Below are 25,400 nucleotides of genomic sequence, written 5' to 3'. Positions count from 1 at the left end.
ATGTGCCTGGGAGCGGGGCTTGCCGGGAACAGCGGCGGCGGGCTGAGGGCAGGCGTCTACCGCAGTCCCACCGGCGCTGCGGCACAGCGCTGCCCGCGGCACACGGAGCCCATCACCGATCAGCGACCCCGGGCCCAGCCGGGGCAACGGCCCTCGGGAGCCGAGCGGTCGGAGCCAGGCTGCGCGCCCCGGCCGTACCGCAGCCACCGCCAGCCACCCGTGACCGCAGCCTCGCCCTGCCCGGCTGTTCCCGCGCACCGGGCCCCTCGCAACGCCGGGCGCTGGCGGGGCTGCGGCCCGCCCGGGGTCCCGCACCAGCGCGCCCCTGCCCCAGGGCCGGCGCTGCCGCCTTAGGGCCGAAGCCAGATCCCCGGGCCTGGCCTGGCCTTGCTTCCTCCCCTCTGACCGCCAAGCACGGGCCCGGCTGCCCCAGCCACCCGGGGGAAGCCGCGCAGAGCGCTTTCGCGGCGGGGACACGCCGTAACCGCGGCCGCCCCCACTCCCCTCAGCGCGGGGCGGGCCGGGCTGCAGCGCGGGGTCAGCACGGCCCCGCGCCCCCTCCCCCCCCGCCTTATGTAACAGGCGGGCGCCGCCATTGGCCGGCGGGGCTGGGTCGCGCGCCAGCAGGGCGGGCGCCGGGGGCGGGGCCGCGCATGCGCAGTGCCGGCACCCGCCGTCCCTCCTCCTCCTCCTCCTCCTCTCGGGCAGGCGGCGGCGGCTGCTGCGGGGCCGCGCGGAGCCTTCTCCACCCGCTCGCCAGGGCCGCCCAGGCCGGACTCCCAGGCCGGGTGAGCGGCGGTGCCGGCCCCCTTCGCGCGGCGGGGCGGCCGCGCCGGCTGCGGGGCGGGGGGGCGCGGGGGAGCGGGCCCGGTGGTGGCGGTGGCGCGGCAGAGCAGGCCCGCCCCGGGGGGGAAGGGGGCGGCCCGGCAGCGCGGCGCGCTCTGCTCCCGGCCTGCGGCGGGCCGGCTCCCCGCGGCCGGCGCTCCACCGCCGGGGCCCGCTTCCTTCCTCGGGCCTTCCCGCAGGGCACGTGGCGCGGCCGGGCCGCCCCCCGTCCCGCGTGGCCCTGCCGGGAGCCGCGGCCTCCCGGTGCCCTGCGCGCCTCAGGCCGCCCTCGCGGCGGTGCCGGGCGGGGGCCCGTTGCTGCCCCTCAGGGCCGAGCCCGCCGCCGCCCGGGCGGGGACGCCGGGGTACCTCAGGCTGCTGTTCCACTTTCTGGAAGTGACAGCGGAAGCAGCTGTCGGTGTCCCGTTTTAGGACTTGAAACTCTCCGCTCCGGTTACTTACAAGGAAATGATACTGCGTGAGGCGTTAGCGGGCCGCTGGCTCCAGCCTCGCTCCCCTCTAACGCCCGTGCTGTTGCTGTTCGCATTTGGCAGCACGTTTTTCTGTGGTGTTGGGCTTCCTACGTATGATTTCAGAACGGCAGGCCGGTTTGCTGCACTCTCTGAGGGTGTGCCTGATGAGGAAAACAACACTTACCTGTGTTGTGCAACTAAAATACAGATTTAGCCTCCTAGATGAAATCATTCTTTTAAACGAACTTTGGGATTATTTTTTTTCAGTTTCTTAGAATAGCTAGTCCAAATAGGCTTAATTTTTCAGTAATTGAGTATTCCTTCTGTGTTTTTCAGCTGTGTTCGGTGTAATTTGCAGTATTTAAACTCTCAGATATTTGGTCTTGGGCATCACATGGAGGCTGGTATTTTTAAGCAGATGTTTTTGTTCATGTTTTCTTGTTTAACTGAAACCAGCAGTTGCCAAATACGTACAGGCTCAGTGTGGTTGCCTGTTGCAGTGTACTACTTAAGAAGTTCTTATCAGGGGACTAAAATACATAGTAACATGCAAACACTTTATGAAAAAAAGATTATTACATCTGAGTATTTTTTGTTAAAGCCCCCTGGCTTCTGGAGGATTACTGTAATGCTGGTAAAATAGAACAGAATAAAACCTGCAGTTCCTTCTAGTGTATGCAAAGCTATTGGCAATATCTCTTCTTTTTTTTCCTTTTTTTTTTTGAATGGGAATCTAGTGTTCGTGTTGAACCATGCTGTATGTAAACAGTGTGAGGCCCTGACTGGGGTGTTTCAGAATAACCGTAGCATACAATGAAGCATAGGCTGGTATTTTTAGTCTTATTAATGTTCAGTGCTGTATCTTAGAGAAACTGTTGAACACCACATGTATTTCTTTACGCTTGTTAATGATGTGTGGGGTTTTTTGTGTTCAGTTTTGTTAGCCATATGGAATTTTAAATTCCCTTTTAGAGAAACCGGTGGGGAAAGAGGAGGGAACACTGAAGATGTAGTGTAATACTTCTGTAAAGGATTACGTGGTGGTGTTATATACCGTGAGAGAACTGGACTGTGGCCTGAGAGGTTCCTCTCAATCTGCGGGAGTGTTTCAGGTCTTGGGGCCATCTTTGCTGCATGTCAAGAAAGTCTTGCAATGCTGAATTTCCAGATGTTGATGTTTTGTAGAAACTTCATTTTCATAATGGTTTTAAGGGGTTGTCGTGCATATTTACTGGAGGTCAGTCTTTGTTTGGATAGGCCTTTCACCCCCTTGCAGTAGAAGGCTGTCTGCCCTTGTGGAAAGGACAGCATGACAGACCTGTTGTAGTCACACAGCGTGTCTCCTGACTACCAAACAGCAAATGTCCAGCTTGTGTGGAAGGGCAATGACTAACCAGGCAGCCTCCTGCGAACGTTAGGCTTTGCTAGTTGTCCTGAAAACAATGGACTTCACTAGCTGTCCTGTGCTTGTATAGTAAATCTTGTGCTTCTGTGAGAGCTGCACAACTGGATTGTGCGTGGGCTGTGAGGGACTGTGAGAAAGATAATAGTAGCAAGTGGGCTGCTGGGTTATATAACCACACTCTGAAGCCTGCTCTGTTGGTGCGCCCAAATCCTGCCTGGTGACTGCTCTGGGGGTGGGGTGCAAGCTGAATTGGGTGTCCTAGTGGGCTGTTGTAAAATGTGCTGTTCTGCTGCTCCCTGAAATGTGATTTTTGTATCTCGCTTTTTCTTCTGGTGGACCTTCTAATGGCATACAGCAATAGTGTTTGTTTCCTTTATGCTCTTGTCTATATATGGAGTAATGGCTTCTGGTGAGGGTGATTTTACTACTTTTTAAGACGTATGTATGTGTGTAAAGTTGGCTGAAATTCAAAAACAACAGCCACCTGTAAAAATAGCCTTGAATAAAGAGGGGTGACCTATTGCTCTTGGCATTCCCAACTCCAGAGCAGCTCACAAGCGCATACACAAGAAGGTAGTAGTACAGCTTGACTAATACTTTGATTTGACTTTCTTGGAACCTGTTTCAGGTTCCCAGAAATAAAGGTTGAGTCTTAAGCTTTAAAAAAAAACCCAAACCAAACAAACACTAGATTTTATTATACCTGTGGAAATAGAGAATAAATTTCTATGAACTGTAAAGGAAACTTGTAATTATTTTGACTATTGAAAGCACTTTCTAAAAGTAGACCATGAAGCTTTGTAGAGGAAGAAACCTTAGAATGGCCTAATAATTTTGATGCATATTTTAAGAACTATACTAAAACCACACTCTTTACATAGTAAAGAGCTTGAACAGATGTCTGTTGTATATGAATTATAGGAGTTGTAGGCCTTATGGACACAGCTCGTGACGGCGTCATGCTCATGGTTACGACTTCTGAGTCAGCTAGCAGCAGTAGTTTCTCATGTTTGTAGACTAAATGTCTTCTTTTTGTTTGTAGATATGGCTCGTGGACAGCAGAAGATTCAGTCACAGCAGAAAAACGCCAAAAAGCAAGCTGAGCAAAAAAAGAAACAAGGACATGATCAGAAGGCTGCAGCCAAGGCTGCCTTGATATATACCTGCACTGTCTGTAGGGTAAGAGGAACTGAAGACAAAATACTATTGTAGGCACGTCTGTCTTCCAGCTTAGAGCAGAATTTTTAAAAGATTAGTGGAAGCTAAAATACTTCTTAAGGGGCTGTTTAGCTTGTTGCTATAAGCATTTGCTTCTGTTATGTGACTTCTTACAGATTACTCTCTGTATTGAGATAGGACAAAATCTGACAGGTCATGTACAGATCTGGTTTGGGTAGTTATCTTGCCTTTTGAATTGCAGGGGTCTGCATGTGCTGTTAGTATGATGTATAAGATGTGAAAAGTGTGAGATCGCTTCCTGTTTAATCTCCAGATAGAAATATTTCTTCTCTTTGTGATTGAATTGGTCAATCTTAGAGTCACTGGTTATCAATGTTAATGTAGAGAGGAAAAGCGGTAGTGCCAAAAGCTTTAGTGTAAATTTGATACACAGTACCTTCTACTAGAATAAATTACTTGACAAGAGAACAGAAATGTGAGCACTAATCAGATTATACTTTCCTTTTGGCTGGTTTTCCTGAATGTGCTTGTTTTGGAGCTGAAGGATAAACTTGCCATTTTCACTTAAATGGCCAGTCCCAAAATAGATTTGTCACTTTGAATGTTTTAAGTAAGATTCCAAATTAAGGGCTGCTCACTTAAATACTTGTAACTAGCTCCTCTTCCTGTGGATCAGGCTGTAGCAGCAATCGCTTTGGGCAATTGATGCCTGCAACTGTGTAGCAGCAGTGGTCTGAGATGGCTTGTGCCAAGTAGAGAATCAGTCTACACCACAACTCTTTGGCTTATTGATAAACTAAAGAAATAACTTCCCTAAACGTTCGATTCTGAAAAGGGTAAATGTTGGTCTTTTAGCTGTTGAAAAGGAAAACGGTAAGGAGGTAGGTTTCCCACCAAACCAACCTGTGAAGTGTAAGATCTGCAGGGAGATTTCTAGCAAGAATAATACCTTTGATGAACATGCCAAAACAGCATGATACTGGTGCTCAGAAGCACCTCTCTGAAAAACTGAGGTTAACTACTGTCTTACTCTGCAGCTAAATTAATGGTACTTCTGTCACTGAGTAGACAGTTTGCTTCAGGAAAATGAAAATAAAATATAGCAGAGAACAGGTTTTGTAGTAGTGTTGAACTCTTGTACTGTGCATAAAGTTAAATGTCTCTCTTTAATCAGACACAAATGCCGGATCCCAAGACCTTCAAACAGCACTTTGAAAGCAAGCATCCTAAGACTCCACTTCCTCCAGAATTGGCTGATGTTCAGGCGTAAAGTTGTCTACAGGTCATTACCTTAATTTTTAAATGATTGTCTGAGAAAGGTGTATTACAAATCAGCTTTTTGCCACCAACAGCTGGGACTTAAAACTTGCTGCTTTTCCTTTAATATGAAAATTAATTATAGGTTAAAGTTACACCCCTGAACTGTTACACAGGAGAAGCAAGTTAATACTTACATAGGTGAAATGGCTGTGGCATTTCACTGTGCCTGGACTTTAAGAGGGATTAATGTTATTTCAAATAGCCATCCTTAGAGTTGTAGGAATACTTTATTATTTAGTTCTTGCTTTGAAATGTTAGGTTTTGCTTTGAACAGAATACATATAAGTTAAATCTGTCTGTTGCTACAAAACATGTAATGGAAGTAGCTGTTTAGTATATTTACAGAAATTGAGCCTTTTTGTTCCTGAAGCTATGCAAGTGAATGCAGATTTTTCTGCATTCAAAACTTAACCTCTGTGTTAACTATAGGAAGAGATTTTCCAGTCGCCGCTTGTTAGGCTGTAACTGGAAGTGGTTATAATAAAAGGCTGAAGTAAGGTGAAAAGCAGTATTAAGGTATTTCATTCACACAAAGGTAAACAGCATTGTGTAATGGTTCAGCTTAACTGAGTTATTCTTGTTTTTTATAGGTGAAATCATGGCACCTATTGACTCTTCTACTGTCAGACCTTACATAACAAACCTGCAGCTGCTTTTCTAAAACTGTTGATCAGCAAAAATGAAGGGGCTACAGAAACATTCATATTTTTATGCTGTTCCCTCTTGGGCTTCATGCAAAGACAATTCTGTGTAAATGTACAGTTGTGCCCTATTTGGAAATCCTGAAAAATCAGTCCATACTTGTTATAAAAAATTTTTTACAATTGTAATTATATTGATGTTCATATTGTGTAAAATAACTCATTTAATAAAGTAGTACTTTGATTTTACAATATCACAGATTAAATCATTGTAGAAGTTCTGTTTCAACTTTCTGCATTATCTGCCTTATAAAATCATAAAAAAGACAAAGTGGAATTCTCCCCATCCTGCCAAAACCTAAGCAGTATCGTTCCACTGAAAGTAATGTACATTACAGTAAATTAATCCTTAGTGAAAAGGGAAGCTGCTCAGATTTACTGTTCAGTGTGCTGCCTGCTTGAGCCTGGTCACTAATGGTCAAGTTGTTGGCTCAAGGTGCAGCAGACTCCCTAGAAGCTGCATGAGAATCCTGAGACTTCCTTCTACATTTTTGTCCTGTGTATTGGAGTCTAATACTGCAAGCCATTTCCAATGGGATTCCTTTACCGTGAGGGATCATGTTCCTTGAAGTCATGCACTGGAGAGACTCTGGTTATGCTTGTTATCCTTTGTATTTGGTAGGCGGCTGAGGAAGCTGAGAGAGGTGGCAGGGTTGAATGCTTCTGGGTATGCTGGCTTGAAAAATGCTTGCGAATACTAGGTTAAAGCAACTCTGCTCTTAGTTGAAAATTTGATTTGAAAAATTTTTTTAATGATATTTTGAGCAGTCAAACCCTCAAATGCGTCTGGTTATTTCAGTAGCAACTCTTCAAGAAATATGCAAAATAGCCAGCCATTAATAACCTTCTGCACAACCAGCTTAAAATAATAAGCCTGTTGGAAAAGAGCCAAAGTAACTAAAATAATACAGCTACTTAAAGAAATCGGATGTGATTAAAGTTGCATTGACAAGAAAAAGCTGGATAATAACTCTGGCCAAGAACATTGAGCAGCTAAACATAATTTAAAGTGTTTTGGGCTTAGTTGTAATCCCAGATGTACAGTACAGAAGTAGTGGAGTAACATCTGAATGGTGCTAGAAGGTCTGCTATACAAAATCCCATCTTTGGCATTTGGAGGGGGCTTATTTAAGAGCTTTAGTTTTGACCTTGCAGTAAGAAGCAGTACTAGAATTGCTGTGATTTACTGAGGTTACAATGGATGTAAAAATTCTGGCAGTCCAAGTAACCCTTGCTATGCAGCCGGACTGTACATCAGACCTTCAGATGGCTTCCTAAAATCTAGGACCATAGTCTCAAAGACTCATTCACTTAAAAGAATGCACTTGGTATTTTATTATATAAAGTCAAAGCCTTTGTCTTCATCCACTCATTTGCTCTTTATTGAACTAATTCTGTGAGACTAGCTTCCTGTCCTCTTTGCTGTGACAGTATCTCTGTAAATACTTTGGCATAAAGTTTCTCTGTATTATAGTCACTCCAGGATAACCTGTATACCACTTAACTTTTATAAATAATGTTGTTCTCCTCTCAGAGTAATCCACTACTGCACTTGTACACCTGACATAAGAATGTAACGCTTCATTTATTTTTCTTTAATGTTATCGATACATATATCCTGACAAACTGGCTCCCACAAGGCAAGAAATCTGCTCTCAACCTTTGTGCTGTATGGGGGAGATACTTAAATGTTCCAATGCTGTAGTTTGTCTGAAAATATGCTGAGTGCAAATGGATAAAGATGTGTCTTGCACTGATTGGTAGTCTGGTTTTACTTTGGAAAATGTTCTGGGCTGTATCCCTATAGCTTGGTCCTGAGGTGAAGTATATGTTCTGTTCCTTCAATTCAGATTGTGTAGCATCAAATAAAAAGTTTTTGTTTCATAAACAATCTCTCTTAATGAGCACCGAAGAGCTGGAAAGCTGCATCGCTAGTGGGATGGTTAACTTCAGTTAGAATTGTATTTTCAAAACTTTATGATGTTTGAGTTGAAAATACCCTGTGAAACAATGGGGCTTTATGTATTAGAAGGCAAGGGTAATCCTCAGTTCAGTAAGATCCCCAGCTGCAGTAGCTGCAATCTCAATTATAGAAATAAATGAAAGCGATGACTGAATTGTTATAAAGGCTTTATAAGTGTAGGGGGAATGCTATACTAAATGTGGAAAATGTCCTCATTTTAGAATATCTGCAAAACTCCCTGTATCTAAAAGGTTAGAGGAGGGACTAGGAGTTTTCCATCGTCTCGTCCTGATCTGAAGGATGGCACCCTGTTACCTGGCTAAAGACACAGTTGTGCATTGTAATGTGTCTGATTAAAGAGAATTTAAAAACTAAAACGTAAAATGTCATATTTCCTGCCTGCTTTTAAAAACAAGTATTACTGCACTTAGAAAATTAATTTCCTGGCTGTGGACAGGCCTGGAACTTGAAGCTGTCTCACTTTACGAGAAAGAAAAATAGGCATGGAAAGTTTCCCAAGAATCCCAGAAAAAGGTTCATCTTTGTGCAGGGACAGCATTAAGGTAAAGGGTTCTTATTTGTCAGTGTGGGCATCAGCTGTCATGGATACCTGTGGAGCAACAAAGAAGTGATTTTGTATTTTCAGAAGCCCAAATCTCTTCTGGGAACCTCCTTAAGTGGCAGCTGAAATCACATTTTAAGCAGGGCTTAGGACGTTCTGAAAAAAAGCGTCACTTTAGATCCCAGAGTAGAAGTTAGTACGTGTGATTGTGATGAAGCCATCTCGGGGACTGCTGGGTTATCAAGAACAGTGTGGCAATTTGTGTTAGACTAGCTTCTGTACCTCTGTCTAAGGGCTTCTGGCTTCTTGCTATCAAAAAGCTGAGTGAAAAATCTGAAATAGAAGTTGCAGACCGTTGCTATGTACCTTTAAGTGTGCTTGAAATGTACCTGGAGACTGTCCCTTGTGCTTATTTGCTATTGAGCTGAAAATACTTCAGCTCAAGTAAAGCTAATGACCATGGGCTGTTTGCAAACCACATAGTAATGAAGGAATTTGTAGCATTTCTGTAAACAATATTGAACTGTTTTCCCATCTTAATAAGATGGATCAAATGTCTTTTATCATCAAATACTGTTAGGCTCGAGGTCTGTTTTATCCCCTTCTTAACAGAAACAAGTTGGGAAGTATTTAGTTGTACTAGAAGTGTGGTCTTCCCAAGGTTTGACCAGTAAACTGGATTAGTCCTACAGAATCCACAAACAAACCAAAGGTCAGCTCGTGTTTCTCTCTACCCAGCCCCATTCTGCTGTGTATAGTTGGGGCCTCCGATTTCCCTATTTAGAACCTTAAAGGTTTCACAGTGGACTTTGAATTCAGCCCCAAAACTCAGCTGTGGACTGGTATTCAGTACGTGATTTTTCATACTCTATAGCATCATCAGCGATGTTGCTCTAGTCCAGACAGTGGGAGGGTGTCAAGTTCTGTCTCTGGAATTTTACTGTCTGTTTTGGGCAATATTGTCCAAATTAATTGGAATTTTTTTAATGCATTGTCTGTTGTGTTATGGTTTTTATGTAGATGTGGCACAATACAGACTCACTAAGGGAGTTGTGTTATCTCAGAAGCTTTCAAAAAAGGTGGAATAGCTTGGGTGTATATTTTACAATCCTGCTGTATGCCTTTTAGGATTGAGGTTTCTGAGAAAGGAGGAACCTCTAGTTGTTCCAGCACTGTTATCTGACAGGAATCTGTTCAAGCAGGGTGTCAGCTTTTTCAGGAAATAGAGCACAGCTTTCCTTTGAAAAATACTGTCGCGTAAATAGATAAAGGTAAAGTCCTTACGGCACTTTGACGGCATGGCAAACATACTTGCGTGTTCCCTGTTGGCAGCTGTTACAAAATCACAAACGGTGTGCAAAAGATCACTGAATGCTGGAGCTCTTTCAGAGGAGTAAGGACTAAGGGAAATCTCAAAAAGTTATCTAGCCCGTCTCCTTGCTCTAATTAAATCTGCCAAGGCTGTGACTGGAAGTGTTTCTCTAACTCTTAAATGCTTCCGATGGAAGGGATCCCATGATCCTGTCAGCCGCCTGTACCACTGTTGAGCCGTACAGCTGGAGAGTTATCACAGCAAGAGTTTATCCCTGCGAGTTAAGTCAATTCTTATTGGCAATAGATGTGATGAACAGTGCCCTCCTTTGAACATCGCCATCATATTATTCTAGTCTTCTCTCTTAAGTAAACCCAGTTAATTGAATCACCTTTTATAGGCCACTTCTAAGTCTACCAATTGTTAGTGCTCTTCTCTGGATCCTCTCCAGTTTGACTGTGCTCTTCAGTCATGTGGGCCAGATTGTGACCCAGAGTGCTGTCTGAGGCTGCTGCAGAACAGCTGGAGCAATTGACTTCTGGCACTTTCGTACACTAGTACTGTTAACACACGCCAGAATGCTATTTGCCTTTGTGCAATGGCATCACATTGACTCGCATTCAGTTCCTGGTCTTCAAACATCCCAGATCCACTTTGGTACCACTAATAATCTCCATTTGGTGCCTGTTTAGTGCCTGCATACCTGTTTCTAATGGTGGATCCCAGACCAAACCTCTCAGAATACCAGCATTCTAGACCTGTCTCCTATGCTGTTTACAGTTCATCCAAGTATGGTATCATGAGCAAGTCTTGCAGATGGCTTCTTTTACTCTATCGTCTGAGTTGTTCACGAACACGCTGATGGGAAAGATCCCAGGCAAATCTTTGCAGGACCTGCTTGAGTATCATGCCAGGTTCCCAGTAAGCCTTTGGCAGTTGCTTTTTGAGAGTGTTTTGTAGTGCTGTGGTTCTCCTTACGGCCGGTATAGGATTGGAGCCCCATATTCCACCTGTGAGGACTTGGCAGAATGACAGCGTCAAAGGCCTTTACAGCGACAGGGGGATTTGGGATCTTGTGGACCTGCAGCCACCGGGCCAGTTTTCACAAAGGAGGAAATGGATGGTCGTGGGGAACAGCAGTACATTGTTCCTGACAGATCTGTGTTGGCTGGCTGGTGCTGGGTTACTTTTCCCTATGCGCTTAGAAAGAAGATTGTATAAAAATTATTCCAGCTTTTTTCCAGGTTTAGGTTGACTGACAGAGTCCCCTTCTTTTTAAATCCCTTGTTTGTCCCACTGCTCTCCTGGACTCTTTTTCTGTGCTGTGTGAGGTCTCAAAGAGCAATGCTCATGGTCCGCACTGACTCGGCTGATTGCTGGAGCATCCTAGGGTAAGAGTAATCCCCTATTGCCAACTTGAATGGCATCTAAGTCCTCCTAATACTTCAACTTACTCTTTCAATTTCTTAACATGCTTTGTTTAGTTAACTTTTGACTGAAGTCAAAGGTGCTGTTTATTACTTACTTGTAAATCTTATCTTTCGTTTTCTTTCCTTCCTCAGCAAGTAATGTACCTACATGCCTTGTTTCTGCCTTGTAGAACCTCAGCTGGTTTTTTTTACTCTGCTGAAGAAGGTGTTACTTTTGTTGACTTTTGAGCCATCTAAACCCCAGTTGCTTGTCTGGCTCTCAGGACCCACACTAATTTACATTTACAGCACACCGCACAACCATTAGGGCCAACCCTTCCAAAATTCTTTTTAGGTTTGGGGTTTTTTTCCCACGGTTTGCCCATTGTGAAGCTATCAGAAGCTATATATACTCTGTCCTGATGAGTTCATGGTCCCGAATGTGCCAGAACTGTAGACTTTCTCATTGAAGTTGGAGCTGTGCTAAGTACTTACCCACATGTTGGCAGTGGGAAAGATACTGCAGACCGGGCAGGCCTGATAAATCTGGATGTGCAGTAGCTGTTATGCTGCATATGAAACTCTATAGCACTGATTAGAGTAACTGCTCGAGTGACTTTTCACCAGACATCATTCTGACCATTTCTTCCTCTGGTTTTCAAAACTGTCCCTAAACTTGAATCATTGCTGTCTGTTCTTTTCCATAATGATGCCAATGCCATCCAACCCCTCAGAAGAGTATATTGTGCCTGTCTTCTTTACCTTTTGTTTACCAGTAACAGGGTAATACCCAGGCTGCCTTTGTGTCTTATGCGGTGCTTTGCAAAATGAAAGCATGCCGGGAAAACACCGGGAAAACAGACGGACCTTAAATGCACAGCGTACTGTCAGGCCAACAGGATGGGCCTTAGTTTTTAGCTGCTTATTCCTGATGTGCCTTCAAGTTCCAATAGCCAGCACCTGCTAATAGTTTTAACTCTGTTGGTATACATGTATTCTTTAGCTGTAAATGGTCGCTGCATATTTTGCAATAAAGTGGTTGCTTTATTTTGAATTATTTGTGGATCTTTTGAAGGGTGAAAACTGAGTATTTATTTCCAACCAAAAGAGTAACTGAAGAATGATATCTTCTGGGAAAAAAAAAAAAAAAAAAGTCTAAAATGTTTGTATATGTCCTGATGGCATTCAGAATTATTCTTACGGTCATTACTCACTTTCTTACAGTAATGCTTAACACAATGGCGCTTTCTGTTGTTGAAGGAGATACAATTCAGATTTCATATCACAGCAGGCTGTGTGCAGTATGGGAACTAACCAGAATAGTCTCTGTGCAATGGAGCTTCTTTTTCTCTCTGCACAGAAACAGAGGGGAAAATAATTTACATTTATGACTCGATTTCACTTGCTGTATTTTGTGTTTAGAAAATAAATTGAGACGTTGCGATTTCAGAAAAAGTTGCTTAAACCTTAGATATGTTTTCTGAAAGGCGCCTACTGCTGCTATAGCTCTTACCAGGTCAATGCTAGAAGAGAATATTTTTCTTAATGAGGTCTAAGAAATACTGTTTATTAAGGACCGTGTTAAGAAAGGTTAAGAAATAGTACACAGCTGCCTTTTACTGCTGCAGTAAATCATTCAAAGAATTTGCTGTTATGCATCTGAAAGCATGAGCTTTTACGCAGCTGAAAGAATGTGACACTGTTTGGATCATACCCACCACTGACTTCTGGACTGCTTTCTGAATGGACAAAGCATGCCTGTATTTTACTCAAGTAACAATTGAATTCTACATCACTGAAGTCAGTAGGAGCTTAATTTTGTCATGTGCTAAATATTCACGTGCACGTGCAGAAAGCTGGTAGCTTGGACACCTTTGTCAAATCTGTAAATCATGTATGTTACTAAAATCAGTTTAATGGACTTCTGCCAATCAGGAGACAATTTCTGCCTGGCTAGGAGATGCAGTGGTCTGTCCTAAAAAACATAGACCGTGCTGTACCAAGACAGGCTTCGCAAACTGTAGTTGATAAAGTCCTGAGATGTTTCTGGACTACAGTCACTGTCAATCCTCAAAATTTCTCCTGCTATTTCATCATAAGCCTTTTAATTGGAAATACTGTGTGGGCAATATGACTCTGGATCTCACAGATGGTAGTGCCCCATGGGCAGAGATTTGGAAATCACTCTCTTGGGCACTTCTGAAATGAATACTCTCTTGCTTGCACTGTGGCTCCAGGCATTTTCTCAGGACCCAAACATCTCTGTGTTGCCCCTGCCTTCCCCACTTGGAGTGGGTGAATGGGTAGGAGCGCAATCATGTAGCAATAAAATTGTGCAGTGTAAAGCTACTAACTGCTAATACTGCCTTGATTGCACCATCTATTTTTAGTCAGTGGTGGCCCGAGTTCACCTTTCACTCCTATGAAGGGATGGAAGCAACCTGGCATCTGCAGAGGTGCTTTCTGGGCTGCTACTCGTGAACGCCAGGCTACCTTCCTCTCGAGATGAGGCTCATGGACCCACACCAGCAGTGGGACTAGTTGTGTCTAGCTGGCCCTGGGCCCCAGCTGTTACAACCCCTGGCAAATTTGCAGAAAGCGAGGTATCCGAAAGGCAGTCCTGTTGTTCCCATTTGTGAAAACAGTCAGCTGGGCAGAGGAAAGGCTCTCTGTTGTTATGGCGGAGGGCAGTGGGTTAGAGCTGCAAAGTAACTTCTTGCAGTGCTGGACACCAGAGAAACACTTGAGAAACGCCCAAAGCACAAGATGAATTTCCATGGGTGCTCATATTTCTTTAGTCAGGAAGGAGAATTCATGCCGAAGCACCTGATACTAAGTGTTTGCACCAAACTTGCTTGGTGTCAGAGCTTTGGCCATGGCTCCGTGGGCAGCAGAGCCACGTGTAGCTCTCACTGCCCAGCGCGAGGTGGTCCTTCTGCTTCCCTCTTCCCTTGCCTGCTTCCAGCTGCGTGCCCCAGCGTCATCCATGTGGGTGCTTATTGGGCATTTTCATGAGCTAAGTCAGCCCAGCAGCCCGATGGAAAAAAGCCCGGTCCCTTTGACTTTTTCCAGGCACGTGAGCAAAGTCAGCTCCTCTGACAAACCGAGGTGCCCATGTCAGGGAGCTTATGGCTGGGAGCAGGGAAGCAGCAGGGAGTCTGTATTTCTGTACGAGATCAGCAAAGACACACAGCTTTCCCTTGATAGCTGCCCTGCGTGAGGAATGGAGAGGGGGCATCCCAGTTAGAGACTGTAAGGACTGTTCACTGTGCGTTTGCTTACATGAAGTGTTTGCTTTTGAGCACTTGAGGCTGGCTCAGATGGATTGCTAATGATGGTGAAGGTCCATTTAAAGGCAGTAAACTGAACTGTCTTGAAGAGAATGTGCTTTATATGGAACTCGTGACAGCTATTTTGCAAGTACCGACACACCATCCCTCTAACTAATGTGGTAATGAATGTGCTGAGTGCTTGAGTGATTTCTTTTCCTCTTCCATCCCTTCTTGTTGTGGGTATGTCTATACCAAACCTCCACATGCTGCATTGACCCTTACCCAGGTACTCATCTCTCCAAGTACTCTTCAACAGGCTTGTATATAATTGGTGTCTCAGGAAGGGAAAAACTGGATGGAAACTTAAACAACGCTGATGCTGAGACTTTGTTGTCAGCAGGGAAGTTTATGAGCTGCTTTTGACCAGTATTTAACTCCAGCAGATCACATGCTGTAGAGCTGGCAGGGAGAGAAAGGAAGTCCTTCCATTTCCAGGGAGCTCCACGGGAGGAAGTGAACAGGAAAGCCCAATGAAGCCGTCACCGTTCAAAAGGAGACTAGAACAGAGGAACAGGAACATTGAGAAGTGCCACCAAAAAACCAAAGGTCAGCCATCAACTCAACAGCCAAAAAGAGTGCTGCTTCCCGGAATTCCTTTGCGAATGGCTCCAACTCTCAGGCAGGTGTAAGCTCTACCAAGAGCACATTGGCTGAGTTGCTAAAACTGATTAGGAGAAAGTAGTGAAATGTTATTCCTGCTGAAGGTTAGTTGTCCAGCTTAAAATAAGTAAAGCTGTTACTGTCCCCCTGGAGAGTGAATGGAAGCGGATTATAATGAAACAGATGGTGTAGAGGTTAACTTAAAATCAAGATTCTTCATTATTGAGACTGGTCTGTCTCAAGCCACGCTTCAGACAAATTGGTATGTGGAGACATTGAACAAGTAATCCCAATGGTTACCCTTGGTTCAGTTTCTTAGTTAGCAGATATCAGAGTGCTAGACACACCACTTATTTCTGAGATAGGCATCTCTTGCTTTTCCAAGGCTATAGTAAACCCCATCTATTTTAAGAAGCAGGTCCCAGTCTGTGGATTCATATTGTGTAGAAAAAGCCCTTCTTTTAATTTAGGAAGGTATATCAAAACCAGCATTGTTGTTTGCATTCTTTTTGTCTTCCAATGGCTACCGTTTTCTAGTCTCGTTATTCTTATGGCAGATTTCCTCATCCCCATTTCCAGCCAGCTTTCTAGGAGGGCTGTATGAGTCTTTCCTCTTCAAAAACATGAGTCAGCTACCATTTTTACTCCAAATAACTCATCAATCTGCCTCTTTACTGTGGAATAAATCTTGGCTCCTCTCTCTGACATTTCCATGTGAACGTCTAGCCAAAAGCTGTAGCTCCGTGCTGCTGAAAGAGAACTCTTAACCTTTTGCCCATACCTCTTTACCCCTTACTCCTTTCTCCATTGCTACCATTATCTTGTCCCTTTAGGTTGTATGTGAGCCCTTGGCTTGGTTTGGGTCTCTATCTAGATCCCTTCATACAAGATAAGGAGTCTTGCCTATTCTGCCTTCCTTAGTCAATGCTTCTTTTCCAGGTCCTTGACGCCTCCTCTGCGCAGCATCCCTTCCTCTAACGTATAGCCTTCACGTGTGCTGCCTGGCCGTCCAGAGAGCTGCCCAAAAGGTCGTTGTTCTCATCTGTTGCTTTCCTGTATTCGCCTCCTCTTTGTGCTGTCCTCACTCTCTCTAGACCTCACCACCTTCCTTCAAAACCCGGCTTTACCAGGGTATGTCCCAGAAGTTGGTAGCAGCTGCCAGGCTCCTCATGCTGTCCTCTCGGTCTCTGTCCTCACCATTTCCCAGCACCTCCCCATGTGCCCGTGCCCATGGCTGCCTTTGCAGCACCCACCGACGGGGTCTCGGACAGCACAGGGCACAGCTGGCTCCGGCTCCATGGCCAGGGCTCTTTGGCACTTCCCAAATGCACACTAGTCACAGCCACACCGTCCTTTTTCTCAGGTCACATTGACTTTCCCCTGCAGAACAGGTCTTGCTTTGACAGAAGTTGTCACAGCTGCTAAATGCTGCTGGAAAAACTCTCTGCCTCTCTGTTTTCTTCACTGGATAAAACAGTTCCTGGGCAGCTGATGGGCTCCCTTGCACCTTCTTCACTGAGTTAATCATTTACTCCACAAGGTTCTTTGCTTTTTAGACCATGTATATTTTTAACTAGGATTTACTGCCTTGACCCTTAGCATCCAAATTCATACAAAGGCATCTTTTTGAGACTGCATTTCCCTCTGCCATGCCACCTTCTCCTTTTCTGCCCTCCGTCACGCACAGGACCTTATTTAGGGACAGGGAGCTGGCAAGAGGCATAAGGGCAAGGCTTGGGACCAAATGGGACAGAGAGCAGGGCTGCACATCCACAGCCCCCCCACACCTGATGCTCTCTGCTCTCTGCTTGCCATGTGATCTTCAGCACGGTGGTGGCCAGGCAGGGCTTTTACTGCACCGTGAATGTTCGCCTGGTGAAGAGCTGCCCCAGAGAGGAGGGCTCAGGAGCAGCCCTGACCCACTCTGCCCACACTAAAAACCACTGTGGTACTGAGCATCCCTCCTTCTGAAGCGGGAAACCGGACAGCTCCTTAAAAACCCTGGGTGTGTTTCACCACTATATATTTAACATAATTAGTTCCCAGGTCAAGGCTTACCACTCCGTATTTTACCCCCGGTGAACCCTGAACTGCTAACACCTTGCGGATTGGCTTTGCTGAATTTCCAGCACCTCCTGTCCAACCTGTTTGCTTCTCCCTCTTTCTTGTGCTCCGTCTTGTCATTGATTTTTCATTTAGTGTCCTTCTGTCTGGAAAGACAGGTCTTGTGTGAGAGGAAATGAATCCCCAGCCCACCTGCCCTCCTCCTCAGCACAGTGAGAGTGGGCAGTATAAAATCCTGGTGAGGGATCCCACCTACACAGCTCAAGTGCCCACAAACGGGAGGAGCAGGACTTGCTGGGCACGGCCCTTACATTTTGGCCGTGAGGGCAAGAAGCTGTTATTTGTTTTGCAGCCATTACCTTCATCTTTAGTGGCATCACTCAGCCACCTCTCAGGATCATTTAATGCACCTTAGTCCTCTACAACTGTCTTGCAAAGTGCTGCTTGCGTGTATGTTCTGCTGTATCTGGTGTTTTCCACAACACAGTCACTTTTTGGGCACAAACAGCTGGGTCCTGGACTTGCTCAGCTTGACTGTGGCTCTGCATAAATACAATTTACGTGTGTCTTGATACGGGGCCATGAATTGTCAAAAATGTACCTTAGGTGCTGGTTCAACTTCAGCTGGAGTAAGATTAGCCCAAAATTTCAAACTCCCTTTGCAGTTGGCATCTCTTCCTGCACATACATTTTTGCTTGGGAAAAAAAAAACCACCAAAACAAGCTGTTTATAACCACAATTTATAAAGCTATATCCTCAGCGTTAATCTTTTTGCTATTTTGTAGACAGAGCTACAGGGATACTCCTTCAAGCAGCTACCAGGGTATTCCCCTTCCATGCTGATTTAAATTAGCCTTCAGTAATTAAAACACACAAAAAATCAGAACAAAAAGCTTCCCATTTAAATGTGTTAAACCAATTCATCGGAGTGACACGATTAAAATCTTTGGGCAAAATCCTCCTTGTCCTCTTCATGTAAGCGGAGCTTTTGAGAGCAAAGGGATGAGTGAGAACAGCATTTAGTCCATACATTAATAATGTATATCCTTTGACTGACAGGGAATGGGCTGGCAGAACAAATGAAAGCACCCTGGGGTAAGAGGAAGAAAGCCTCAGCTTGCTGCTACAAACTGCACAGGCATAAAAGTACATTTTGTTCCACTATTAAATAAGGAGATTTGGGATACAATACTGTCTCCCTCTGCAGCCCTTCCATTTTCTGCTTGTGGCAAAGAGGATAAAACTGTCCACAGCTGTAATTGTTCCATCCAGTGCTCACATGCCTGGGAGAATTAATCGTGATCCGCAAAATCTACTCCTCTTAGCTGCAAAGCAGCACGCTTCTGTACAGTAAACATCTACCAGCCTTTGCGTCCAAGTACGCCAAAGCCTGTCCTCCAAGTCCCAGCACTGCGCCCCGTGAAGCTGCTGGCTTCATGACTGGGATAGCTCGTGGTGGACATCCAGAGACTCCTTATTTCACCTAGCTTTTTCCTGGTCGGAAAGGCATTGCTGTCTTTCTTTTAGTTAAGCCATTTGGGAACGGATCCACGGAGACAAGAGCTGCAATCCTACATGAGCAGCCCCAGCCCCTGTGGCTGCGGTGTGGGCAGGACGCGCTGGGTGGGTGCCTCTGGCTGGTGGCACAGAGCTACCACTGCTGGCGCGCAGAGGGGGCAGCCTCCAGCTCTTGTGGCTTCGTCTCTATGTTATGTCTTACGGGGGGTTAATGCTCGTTCCAGCTGGATTCACTGCTTTCCTTCGTTTGCGGGCTGGTTTTTTGTTGTTTTGTTGTTGGTTTTTTTTTTTCAAGAGGAATTCTAGACAGTCATTATCTGGTGAATTCAGTAAGATGAGGGAAACAAAGCAAATTCCAGGAACAAACTACCTCAAATTCTGCACAGTGTAATAACACAGCACTTCCACCCTCCTTCCAGCCATTCGGTAGCAATTATTGTAGTTAAAATGAATTCACAATGTTCCTGTCTAGCTTCTGCCAAGCAACTCTTCCCTGTTTGTTACTGAGCTGTTTCTCTGGATGATTTTTGTGATCTTATTGTACCTGGTGCTTTTCATGCCTCCAGAGCAAAGCCAGAAAATCTTGCTTCAGTGCTGAAGGTAGTCGGGAAGGGTGAGTCAGCTTTTCACTTTCAATTGTAAAATTAAGGCTCAGTAACCAACAAAGACCTGCTAATCAGGATAAGCACCTTGCCTTTTCCTTGGTCTTGAGCAGCTAATTTCTACCGTGATGTAATTATTACACTAAAATATCTTAAAAGAAGCTGGTTTGGATGCTTCACGGCAGGAAGGCAGGCGGACAGCCTCCCTCCCCCCTGGGCTCCCCTTCTGCAGAGCAGCTGAGCAGACCCATGTGCAGTTGCATTTCTTCCCCAGCCTGCACCCACACACGGCCGGTGCTGGGACACGTGCCCGAGGCAGCTTGCGGGAATGCCAGCAGCCACCCAGCCCTGTGGGTGGACTGGCGCTTCCACAACCCAGCAAGCCTGGCGTAGGGACCCAAGAGGACAAGGGAGGACAGTGACGTGTGCGGGGCAGGGGTGCAACTGCCCCGCTGCAGGGGAAGCTCTCAGGATGAGGTAGGTGTTGTGGGGGTGGTGAAAAAATAATACCCTGGCTTGTTAGGGGTGAACATGTAATAGCATACGTTTTTTATAACACGTAAATAACCACTAAGAAACAAAAAATATATAATCATCATGCACACTAGTTTCCATCATGCCATTTGAAAGCCTGCTTCTTCCATGGCTGAAAAGCAAAGTGCCTGAGTCAAGCTCCTCGTCTGGGCAAATGAGAGCAGGTGCGTCCTCAGAGGCACTGCTTCCCACCCAGGGAGGGCCTCAGGAGGGACTGGGGAGATGTCTCCTCAGGAGGCTTCCATCCCGTGTTGATTTTGACAATTAGTTTAGAAAAGACATGACTTTTAGATAGCAAATGTACGTGAGGGCAGTCCTGCTCCTGAAGTCTGAATGGCTTTAAAGCATGACCCAAACTCCTGGGTTTCATGTATAGGCAGATAAACTTTAGTTTAAAAATACAATCAATTTAAAAATATTATTTCTCTCTCTAAAGTTTTTTTTAAAGACTTTTTAAATCCTCTTCAGCTGTCAAGGTGAAGCTTCTCCAAAGCTTTTGTGCCAGCTGGGCTGCTGTGCAGCAGAAGCGGGGGGACATTGCAGCTCTGCAGTCCCAATGGCAAACTGAAACCCAGGGCAGGTGACACCAGCCAGCTACTGATGACTGGTGCATGCTCAGGCCATCCTCAGCACAGTGCTGCCTGTTGCTTGGCCATGTGAAATGGTGTCTGGCCATGCAGTCCTTGCTCTGAGGTTTGAGGAGCCTGAGGCTGGCTGGCAGGAGGTGGGGAATGGCTGAGACAGGGCAAAGAAACTAGAGAGGGGACAGACCAGTGGGGAGAACTGGGACAGTAGGTGAGGGGAGGGGGCAATTAACCTGGAGGAGAGTGGGGCAATGGGGACAGGTTGAATGACAAGAGACTGATGCGTGCAGGGGGTTGAAGTAAATGAGTTGCTGCTGTGGTGCAGGTGGGAGTAGGTCTCAGCATCACCTGGGGATGTCCCCTCCCGAGCAGAGATGGAGCCCAAGCCCTCTGCTGTGAGCGAGCCCTTCTGAACTGGGGTGCTCAAGGCAGCGGGGGGTGCTAGGGCCATGGGCTGGGCGCTCTGTCCATCCACACCTGTGTGTGGCCCCGACGGGCACCGGGGGGGCTTGCTGGGTTCATTGTTTGGTGGTGGAGGAGTTAATTCCACGTATGAAACCCTGTGGGAAGGTAGCAATGCCAGACACCCACAGCTGGGAAATACCACCTACACAAACCTAAATTCAGCCTCTGGAAACCAGTTACCGTGATACAGTCTCCAACGGCAGCCCCACAGGCATCCTTCCCAGCCATGCAGGGCCCAGGCACCCTTCTCGTGCTCCAATGGCAAGAGAAGATGCAGTCCCTCCTGCAGGGACACAAGTCCTCTAGCTCAAGGGAGGAGACAACCCCATTCTTTCATCGTTCATCTTTTCTTCGTTAGAACCTGATGTAAGTTTGAGCCTACTGAGATCGGAAGAGAAGGTGAGGATGTCTAAAGGATGATGGTAGGAAGCTGCAGATCCCAGGAGGAGGGAAAGTCTCATGGGTTTTCTTGCCTGATTTGAGACAGACTATAATGTCAGAGCCCTGCAAGCTTCATGTGTTGTGTTGGGCCCAGAAATGCTACCAGGGCTGTCAGTCTGGAGGCATTCAGCCCTGGAAAATACTTAAGCCTTGTATTTACCCTGAAAGCACATTGTTTGCCCAATGCCCAAGAGCCGCTGTCAGGGAGCAGGAAGGATGTGTAGAGGTTTTACTGACCAAATCAGAGCGGAATGTGCCATCAGTAGGGCTGTGAGAGCAGCCACCAACCTGACACTTTCCATTTTCTAGCTCAAAAGCTTTTGCCAGTGTATGCTGCACAGCAGATGGTTAGCAACTTGCTCTCCCCTCAGATGTGGTACCACCACAATGCTGTTGGTTGCTGGTCCATCAACAGGGGAAGGCATAAAGCCACTGCAGATGCTGGTGCTTCTCCCTGCCCTGCTCACCAGCTCAGCAGCAGAGCTCCTGCCAGCTTTGGTGATGGTTAGTGCCTAACTCAGGCTTACGCCCATGGGAGTTTGAAACCAGGGGAGCTCCCCTGAACTGGAGACCCCATTTGCTGGTACCCATGTTACTGATATAAAAATCAGGAAGGTCATTGCCAGCAGATCACAAGCTTCTCCTCCTGCAGGGATTTGGTTAGCAGACCACTAGCAAAGGTCCTCGGGAGCTGTGTGTAAAGCGTATTTTTTCCAGCAAAGGGCTAGTGTTGGTTTGTGATGAGCTCATTGCCTATTACTCCAAGGCAGAAAAAGTAGATTTGGCCATGAGGTGGCCAAACACACTTCTGGAGTGTTTGAAAAATCAGATCAGAAGTTTCCAGAGAGTTGTTAGACGCTTGAGACTTTAAAATTTTCTATTTGGGTATTTGAAGTTATGAATTGGTCCGTAATTCCCACGCTAGCAGCACCACTGCCTTGGGCCTGCATAGTTCGTGTGCTCCATCTAACAATTAGAGGCAGCAAATGAGTGAGCTTGGGTCCTAGGCCCTGTGTCCTGGTTTCGGGTGGGACAGAGTTAATTATCTTCTCAGTAGCTGGTGCAGTGCTGTGTTTGGGATTTGGTGGGAGAACAATGCTGATAGCACACGGATGGATTTGGTTGTTGCTGGGTGATGTTTACGCTAAGTCAAGGACTTTTCGGTTTCTTGGGCCCTGCCAGCGAGAGGGCTGGAGGGGCACGGGACATTGGGAGGGGACACGGCCAGGACAGGTGACCTGAACTAGCCAGAGGGATATTCCATACCATATGACATCGTGCTGAGTATATAAACTGGGGGAAGAAGAAGGGAGGGGGGGACATTTGGCATTATGGCATTTGTCTTCCCGAGTAACTGTTACACGTGACGGAGCCCTGCTCTCCTGGGGATGGCCGAACACCTGCCTGCCCGTGGGAAGCAGTGAATGAATTCCTCGCTTCGCTTTGCTTGCCTGCACAGCTTTTGCTTTACCTATTAAATTGCTCTTCTCCCAACCCCTGAGTTTTACATTTCTTTCCATTCTCCTCCCCATCCCTCTGGGTGAGGGGCAGTGAGTGAGCGGCTGTGTGGTGCTTGGTTGCCAGCCGGGGTTAAACCACGACACTGGCAGACCAACCCCAAAGTGCTCATGCTGGGCCTGAGGGCTGCTTCCATACTTAGGGACCTAGATGGGTGCTGCCCGTCAGGTTTTCTGAGCCCGAGGGTCAGAAGTGTAAATCCCACTGGCCATCCTGGGGGCTGAGGGCGAGGTATGGTGCGTGTAACTTTTGGCTTTTGGGTGAGCTGGGGCCAGCACAGCCTGGCCAGGCACTGCTGTGAAGCCAGGTAGCTCCTGCTGCCATCACCCACCCAGCACCAGCAGCCACTGCAGAGAGCTTCAGCCAGAGCTGGTGGATGCCTCCAGGCTCCGAAGGATGTCCTCTTTTCACCAGGCTTGCAGGGCTTGGCAGGAGAGATGGATAGACCAGATGGTCCTTTCAAACCAAAAGGAGAATTTTGGCCTCCTCTGGGTGATGGTAACAGTCCAAAAAAGAGGGAAGTTTTTGATCAAAAATCATGGCTTTACACCCCTTTTCTTATAGAATTATAGAATGGTTTGTGTTGGAAGGGACCTTAAAGATCATCTAGTTCAACCCCCTGCCATGGGCAGGGACACCTTCCACCAGACCAGGCTGCTCAAAGCCCCATCCAGCCTGGCCTGGAGCACTGCCAGGGATGGAGCATCCACAGCTTCCCTGGGCAACCTGTGCCAGTGTCTCACCACCCTCACAGTACAGAATTTCTTCCCGATATCTAATCTGAATCTACCCTCTTTCAGTTTAAAGCCATTACTCCTCATCCTGTCACTACCTGCCCTTGTAAAAAGCCCCTCCCCAGCTTCCCTTCGGCCCCTTCAGGTACTGGAAGGCAGCCGCAAGGTCTCCCCAGACCCTCCTCCAGGCTGAACAACCCCAACTCTCCCAGCCTGTCCTCATACGAGAGGGGCTCCAGCCCTCTGACCATCGTCATGGCCCTCCTCTGGGCTCGCTCCAACAGGTCCATGTCCTTCTTATGCTGGGGACCCCAGGGCTGGATGCAGCACTGCAGGGGGGTCTCACAAGGATGGAGTAGAGGGGCAGAATCACCTCCCTCGACCAGCTGGCCACACTTCTTTTGATGCTCCTTTGCTCCTTTACCTAGCCAAAGGTACAGGGGAGGTGACACTCTCTCCAAGGGCTCCTGTGGGCTGCACTGCTCCCCGTGGTCACCCAAGACCTCTCGTGGGAGCTGGCTGCTTGCTGTGTGTTGGAGGGGGTGGAGGTCGTGCCCCCCAGACAGCAGAGGGGAGCAGGGGGACACAGTGCCCATGGCTGATTCACTGGCTGGCTCAGCCGAGTTCATTTGTTACTGGTTTAATGTTTGCTTTTAGCAATGCTGGATATATTATACTCTTGGAAGATTAATCGTCAGTGTGGCAAGAGCTTTGTGCTCTTTACTACTAACCAAAGCTAAATAAATAGAGTTCCTTTTCTGGACCTCACAACTCTAAGATTTGGCCAAATTCCTCGAGTGTTGCTGTGCTGCACTCTGCAGCATTATGCTAGTTGGTGTTTTGACATCTTTCCTTATCCTTCCTTCTTCCCAGCTTCCTCCTCTGCTGAGAAAACCCTCATGGCCCCACTCCCTCGGGCAAATGTGTCTTTTCACCCATAACCTGCTCAGGTTTTTCTCTCTCTCCTCTCTTCCTTGCACAGCTCCTGGGCCAGGGATCCTCCATGAGGTGCCCTGGACCTCTCCAGCACTATGATGCCTTTCTCCCTTTCCTGCAGTGCCTTGGGTGCCCAGGAAATCCCCCTTAATTAGGGCATGCCCACATCCCTCCTCCTCTTCCTTCTGAAAACCATGGAGGACCTCACCTATTTTGTAAAGCACAGAGCCAAACCCACGGGGCAAACCAACCATGCAGCTGGTGTGCTGCCAACCAGAGTCTGCATTACAGCAGGACTCTCCCTCCTGCCCTCCCCTCCTTTCACAATCCTCTTTTTGCCTCAGAGCTCATTTCACATGGCCCCAACACGGGCTCTGCAAAAACACGGCTCTGTGAGCTGGCGTCCATGGCACATACCAATGTTTCAGAAGAAGACGTGGGATTTTGGCTGGTGTCCTGCAGTATTCCCCATCTTTGTGTGGAGCTGGGGCTTCTGCATTGCGTGGTGTGCTGGAAGGCAATGGCATTTGAGGCATCAGCACCCAACAGGGTTTTGATTGAAACATCCTTGGTTTATGGTGAAAACTGCTGGATGCTGGAATTTGCATTGGAATGTGGACTGGATGCTGCAAATAGGGCTTAAGCTACGTATGTATTTCGGAATCAAGGCAATAAGGAAGAGGAGGCTGAAATTATCCCTTTATCCCTCTCCTTCATGCTGGAGAGCTTCCACACAGCGGCATGCTGCTCTGGAGCCTGAAACCCAGTGAAATTCACCTTCCTTCAGCATTCCTGGGTCATGGTGCACCTAGTATGGTAGTGGCAGAGCCACCGGTAATACATAACGCTGCATGAATAGCTACCAAAAGACCAAGCGAAAGCCAGCAGTGGTTGGCTAGATGTGTCAACAACAGCCAGAGCC

The 25,400-nt window shown here is 46.8% G+C and overlaps 1 protein-coding gene across 1 annotated transcript; it reads left to right on the top strand.

Moving 5' to 3' along the window:
• Positions 1-652: 652 nt before the first annotated feature.
• On the top strand, positions 653-6,097 carry ZNF706 (zinc finger protein 706). Its single transcript, XM_040586720.1, has 4 exons — positions 653-788; positions 3,746-3,882; positions 5,057-5,164; positions 5,793-6,097. The coding sequence occupies exons 2-3, from the start codon at positions 3,748-3,750 to the stop codon at positions 5,150-5,152; spliced, it is 231 nt and encodes a 76-aa protein (XP_040442654.1). The 5' UTR covers positions 653-788; positions 3,746-3,747; the 3' UTR covers positions 5,153-5,164; positions 5,793-6,097.
• Positions 6,098-25,400: the final 19,303 nt, after the last annotated feature.

This window comes from Falco naumanni, chromosome 3 (genome assembly GCF_017639655.2).
Source record: "Falco naumanni isolate bFalNau1 chromosome 3, bFalNau1.pat, whole genome shotgun sequence".
Classification (NCBI taxonomy): Eukaryota; Metazoa; Chordata; class Aves; order Falconiformes; family Falconidae; genus Falco; species Falco naumanni.
Note: the sequence above shows the minus strand (reverse complement) of the source record. Positions and strands in the feature narration are given on the sequence as shown.

What these genes read in the sequence shown, in the direction of transcription:
- ZNF706 (XM_040586720.1), top strand. Translation starts at nt 3,748, where the DNA reads ATGGCTCGTGGACAGCAGAAGATTCAGTCACAGCAGAAAAACGCCAAA. An exon ending in ATACCTGCACTGTCTGTAGG is followed by an intron (nt 3,883 to 5,056) that starts GTAAGAGGAACT and finishes CTCTTTAATCAG; the next exon opens with ACACAAATGCCGGATCCCAA.